The sequence below is a fragment of the Ovis aries genome, chromosome 2, assembly GCF_016772045.2.
Source record: "Ovis aries strain OAR_USU_Benz2616 breed Rambouillet chromosome 2, ARS-UI_Ramb_v3.0, whole genome shotgun sequence".
Classification (NCBI taxonomy): domain Eukaryota; kingdom Metazoa; phylum Chordata; class Mammalia; order Artiodactyla; family Bovidae; genus Ovis; species Ovis aries.
The window spans coordinates 203,934,776-203,940,736 of record NC_056055.1 but is presented as its reverse complement, the minus strand read 5'-3'; the positions used below and the strand labels follow the sequence as shown (position 1 = coordinate 203,940,736).

At 42.4% G+C, this 5,961-nt stretch overlaps 1 protein-coding gene across 1 annotated transcript in view; it reads left to right on the top strand.

Annotated features, from left to right (window-relative positions):
• Positions 1-656: 656 nt before the first annotated feature.
• Positions 657-5,961, top strand: part of C2CD6 (C2 calcium dependent domain containing 6) — a 124,339-nt gene continuing 119,034 nt past the window's right edge. Inside the window, exon 1 of the mRNA XM_060410242.1 lies at positions 657-893. Coding sequence (XP_060266225.1) covers positions 657-893 — 237 coding nt within the window. The remainder of the gene's footprint in view (positions 894-5,961) is intronic.

The following is a 5,961-nucleotide window of genomic DNA, read 5'->3' as shown; positions in this document are numbered from 1 at the left end:
TCTGATTTTGTGTGCTTTAAAAGGTAAGCTGCATGAACACTGGGGCAGTGGGAAGAGTGGATGATGGTAGGCCAGGGACCCCTGCAGCCGTCTATGTGAGATACCCTAAATGAGGTGCCATAAAGAGGAAGAATCGGGTTCAAATATTTAGGGTTTGAATTCAAAACAGAAGTTTTAAGATTTTGTGGATATGACATTGCTACACGAAATGTGTTTGGAACATAGACGTCTGAGAAGGAAGATGAATATTAACGTGTTGGGTTATGAATCTGTGGGACAGTCGAGTAAAAGTATCCAAGTAAGCTGTTAAAAATATAGCATCTGGAACTCGGGATAGTATTCGGAGGTGTACGGAGAAGAGAGAAGGTTTATGATGGATTAAACGGCAGATAGGAAACGAACTAAATTCAGTCACCGTGCTGAGGAGCTTTGCTGTCAGGCAGCAAGCTCAGACTTCCTTCAAAGGGAGGCTGAAATGGCAGTTGGAACTAGCACAGCCCCTGTTCCAGCCTGGGGCAGAGGCCGGCCTGAATGTGCAGGTCACGTGGTGTGTGTGCGTGCACAGGAAAAGAGCGGGAAAGGTGGTGAGAGGGCTGCGCTTGCGCAGTAGCAGGCAGTCGGTTAGTGCGCAGACCTGCCCAGCCGAGGATGGAGGGATGGAGCCGCCCCAAGACATGGCTGAGGTTTCCAACACAGAAGATAATCACAACAGGCGGATCCATTCCCTGTACGCAGCACCGTTATTTCAGAGAATTTCCCAAACCAACTTGGAAAATAGGCAAGCAAGGGGATTGGAATTCTCTTCTACAGCCTGGAACGTCCAGGGGCGGGACAAGACCCCTAATCTGTCCAAAGTCGAGTCTAAGGAGGGTCCTGGGTACCGGCTGCTGAATGTAAGTGGGGGGTCTGGGGGGTGGAGTCTGTCCCCTGACCCCGTAGAGGATCAGGCAGGACCAAGGGCTCAGTGTGCCAGTGGGAGGGAGGGAAACCTGCCCTCGTTTAGAGAGTTGTATCACTTCATGGGAAATAGATGGGGAAACAGTGGAAACAGTGGCTGACTTTATTTTGGGGGGCTCCAAAATCACTGCAGATGGTGACTGCAGCCCTGAAATTAAAAGACGCTTACTCCTTGGAAGAAAAGTTATGACTAACCTAGATAGCATATTCAAAAGCAGAGACATTACTTTGCTGACTAAGGTCCGTCTAGTCAAGGCTGTGGTTTTTCCTGTGGTCATGTATGGATGTGAGAGTTGGACTGTGAAGAAGGCTGAGCACCAAAGAATTGATGCTTTTGAACTGTGGTGTTGGAGAAGACTCTTGAGAGTCCCTTGGACTGCAAGGAGATCCAACCAGTCCATCCTAAAGGAGATCAGTCCTGGGTGTTCATTGGAGGGACTGATGTTGAAGCTGAAACTCCAATACTTTGGCCACCTGATGTCCAGAGCTGACTCATTTGAAAAGACCCTGATGCTGGGAAGTATTGAGGGCAGGAGGAGAAGGGGACGACAGAGGATGAGATGGTTGGATGGCATCACCAACACAATGGACATAGGTTTGGGTGAACTCCAGAAGTTGGTGATGGACAGGGAGGCCTGGCGTACTACAGTTCATGAGATCGCAAAGAGTCAGACACGACTGAGCGACTGAACTGAACTGAACACCTGAGGAAGAGTTTTCTTGTGGGGCACTGACAGTTATTTAACTTGTTAGAGTCCCATTTAATTACTGCCTACCCTGAAGGGTTGTCTGAAGAACTAAAAGAGGTAATAATATAAAATACTTAATGCAGTGTGAAGTAAAGCATTAACAGATGTTAGCTGCTAACATCATCATAATCATCACTGGGAATCATTTGTCCAAAGGGCTCAGCTCCAGAAACATCAGTTAGCTATCCTTTCAATGCCTGAGGTTCTTATACATGGACCTGCAGGGGCAAAACTGTATCATGTCTACAAAATGAATTATTGGTGTCCTGTTCTTAATTAGCTAAATTTGTATGTAAAGTATGTGAAACTCAAGTTTAATTTCCATTTAGAGAAGGCAATGGCAACCCGCTCCTGTACTCTTGCCTGGAAAATCCCATGGACAGAGGAGCCTGGTAGGCTGCAGTCCATGGGGTCGCTAAGAGTTGAACACAACTGAGTAACTTCACTTTCACTTTTCACTTTCATGCATTGGAGAAGGAAATGGCAACCCACTCCAGTGTTCTTGCCTGGAGAATCCCAGGGACGGGGGAGCCTGGTGGGCTGCCAACTATGGGGTCACACAGGGTCGGACAGGGCTGAAGCAACTTAGCAGCAGCAGCAGCGGGGGTACTGCCGAAACATAGAGGAAATGGAAAAGGGGAATCAAACTGAAACTAACATTTTCAAAGTTTGTTAGAGTGTTATTAGGAAATTTTCCATTCTTTGTTGTTCTTAAGTTATTAAAAAAAATAGTACAGTATTTATCAGGAAACAATTTGTATACATAAAGATATTGTCCTATCAGGAAACAAATGGTATACAAATTTAAGGAATTGAATTTGCCTTCTAATGCTTGTATATCATTTTTATATTTAGATTCCTGATTTATTTGTAATCTGTGGTATGCAGTCTGGATTTAATTTATTCTTTTCCCAAATAGATGTCCCAACACCATTTATTTTAAAAAAAAAATCTATCTTTGCCCTAGAGTTTTGAGATGCCATGTTTATGCATAAGATTTAAGCTTCCATATGTTTTTTTTTCTGGACTTCTATTCTATTCCATTGGTGTTTATCAATTCAAGTGCCAAGACCTTACAATTTTTTTTTTAAGAAAAGATAAATCCTTTGTTGCAGCAATCTTTAACATGCTAAATGCCTTGTGAATATTCAAGAAGGGAATATGAAATACAGCATTTCCCAAGGTCAATCATATTTAGTAGGCATTTCCCATATATTTCATGACTCTACCTTGGGAAAAGTCCTTAAGACCATTCTCTTTTATTTAAAGACTTAGAGTATGTTTTGAAGTCTGGTAGGGCTGGTCCCGTTCCCTCTTGTAGTTTTCTTTTCCTGTAACTTCCTGACTATTCTCACTCTTTATAAAAACTTTAACTTGTTGATCTCATAATAAAAGCCTTTTAAAAAACTAAAGATTGCATTACATTGATAAATTAAGTAGAACTGACATCTTTATGATGTTGATCTGACCTATCCAGAGATGTTTTTTCATTATTCAACTCTAATTTTGTGTCTTTCAGAAGTGTTTTAAAGTTTTCCTCTTAAGAGTTTTGCACACTTCTTGTTAAGATTATTCCTCAGGTGGGGCTTCTTCTACTTTATATACTTCAATTATTTATCTATATTAAGGCTATAGATTTCTGTATGTTAATTTCATGTCCTGCTTCCTTATTGAATTTTTAAAATATTTGAGTTAGTAGTATTTTAATTCTCTAGGTTTCAGATATACTATCAGACCATCTTCAAATAGAGATAGTGTTACTTCTTTTCTTTCAGTTCTCTTGCCTCTATTTGATTTTTCTTACCTAGCTGAATGGACTAATGCTACCAGTTAGTAACATGTTGAGTCATAGTAGAGACAGTAGACAACTTTGCTTGTTCCTGATCTTAGTAAATGTTTCCACTATTTCCCCACCAAATGAAATATTTGAAGCTTCAAACTTCAAATACTGGCTTAATTGCTATTTTTGTGAGTGTTTTAACAGGAAAAGTTGTTGAATTTTGCCAGGGACCATTTATTAATAAAGATATATGGAGATAATTGCATAATTTTTCTCCTTACATCATAAGGAGAAATTCATTATTAGTGAATTTCCTATTATTGAACCAACTTATTGCATTCCTAGAATTAGTCTCACTTGATTTTTGCATATTATTTTCTTTGTGGTATTAGACTCTGTTTTTATTATTTAGTATCTTTATATCAATATTTTTGTTATATTCATCTATTGGAGAAAGAAATGGCAATCCAATCCAGTATTCTTGCCTGGAGAATCGCATGAACAGAGGAGCCTGGTGGGCTACAGTCCGTGGGGTCGCATAGAGTTGGACACAAAAAACCTGTTGATGAAAGTGAAAGAAGATAGTGAGAAAGTTGGCTTAAAGCTCAACATTCAGAAAACGAAGATCATGGTATCTGGTCCCATTGCTTCATGGCAAATAGATGGGGAAATAGTGGAAACTGTGTCAGACTATTCTTTGGGGGCTCCAAAATCACTGCAGATGGTGATTGCACCCATGAAATTAAAAGACACTTGCTCCTTGGAAGGAAAGTTATAACCAACTTAGATAGCATATTGAAAAGCAGAGACATTACTTTGCCAACAAAGGTCCATCCAGTCAAGGCTATGATTTTTCCAGTGGTCTGTATGGATGTGAGAGTTGGACTATGAAGAAAGCTGAGTGCCGAAGAATTGATGCTTTTGAACTGTGGTGTTGGAGAAGACTTTTGAGAGTCCCTTGGACTGCAAGGAGATCCAACCAGTCCATCCTAAAGGAGATGAGTCCTGGGTGTTCATTGGAAGGACTGATGCTGAAGCTGAAACTCCAGTACTTTGGCCCCCTCATGCCAAGAGTTGACTCATTGGAAAAGACTCTGATGCTGGGAGGGATTGGGGGCAGGAGGAGAAGGGGACGACAGAGGATGAGATGGCTGGATGGCATCACAGACTCGATGGACGTGAGTCTGAGTGAACTTCGGGAGTTGGTGATGGACAGGGCGGCCTGGCGTGCTGCAATTCATTGGGTCGCAAAGAGTCGGACACGACTGAGCGACTGAGCTGAACTGAACTGAACCGAAGTGCCTTCGCATTCATCTCTAATTTTCTTCATGGGTTTAGGTATCAATGCTATGCTTGCTTTGTAAAAAGAATAAGAAAATTTTCGTTAATGGTGCCATTGCTATTGCTATTGCTAAGTCACTTCAGTCGTGTCCGACTCTGTGCGACCCCATAGACAGCAGCCCCACATGCTCCCCCGTCCCTGGATTCTCCAGGCAAGAACACTGGAGTGGGTTGCCATTTCCTTCTCCAATGCATGAAAGCAAAAGGTGTAAGTGAAATCACTCAGTCATGTCTGACTTAGCAACCCCGTGGACTGCAGCCCAGCAAAATTGATGCTGTTGGTGGTAAACAGTTTGAACAGACCATTTTCTATTTTAAAGAGAGAGAGAGAGAGAGAGAGAGAGAGAGAGAGAGAGCTAGCAATGAGCTATCACCAATGAAAAGCACCGGGCCCAGATAATTTCACAGGGAATTCTACCAAATTCAAAAATTAAGTATCCCATGGCACCATTGGAGAAGGCAATGGCACCCCGCTCCAGTACTCTTGCCTGGAAAATCCCATGGATGGAGGAGCCTGGTGGGCTACAGCCCATGGGGTTGCTAAGAGTCGGACATGACTGAGCTACTTCACTTTCACTTTTCACTTTCATGCACTGGAGAAGGAAATGGCAACCCACTCCAGTGTTCTTACCTGGAGAATCCCAGGCATGTGGGAGCCTGGTGGGCTGCTGTCTATTGGGTTGCACAAAGTCGGATGTGACTGAAGCAACTTAGCAGCAGCAGCAGGAGATATACATTATATTTAGGTTTTAAAATACATTTGGAGGTCTGCAAAGTAGTCTTTTATGGTTTTTCAAAAATCTTATTTCTTGTTTGTGTTTTATCCTTGTATAGTGATTAAGCTAGCTAGTGTTTGTATATTTTGTTGGCTCTGTAGATCAATTTGGGCCTCCTAGCAGGTCAGTGGTAAAGAACCCGCCTGCCGATGCAGGAGACCTGGGTTCAGTCCCTGGATTGGGAAGATCCTTTGGAGAAGGAAGTGGCAACCCATTCTAATATTCTTGCTGGGAATATTCCATGGAAATAGGAGCCTGGCAGGCTACAGTCCATAGGGTCTCAAGGAGTCGGACTCGGCTGAGCAGCTGAGCACACACACAGTCATAGATCAGTTTGAGAATCAATTCTTTAACAGTA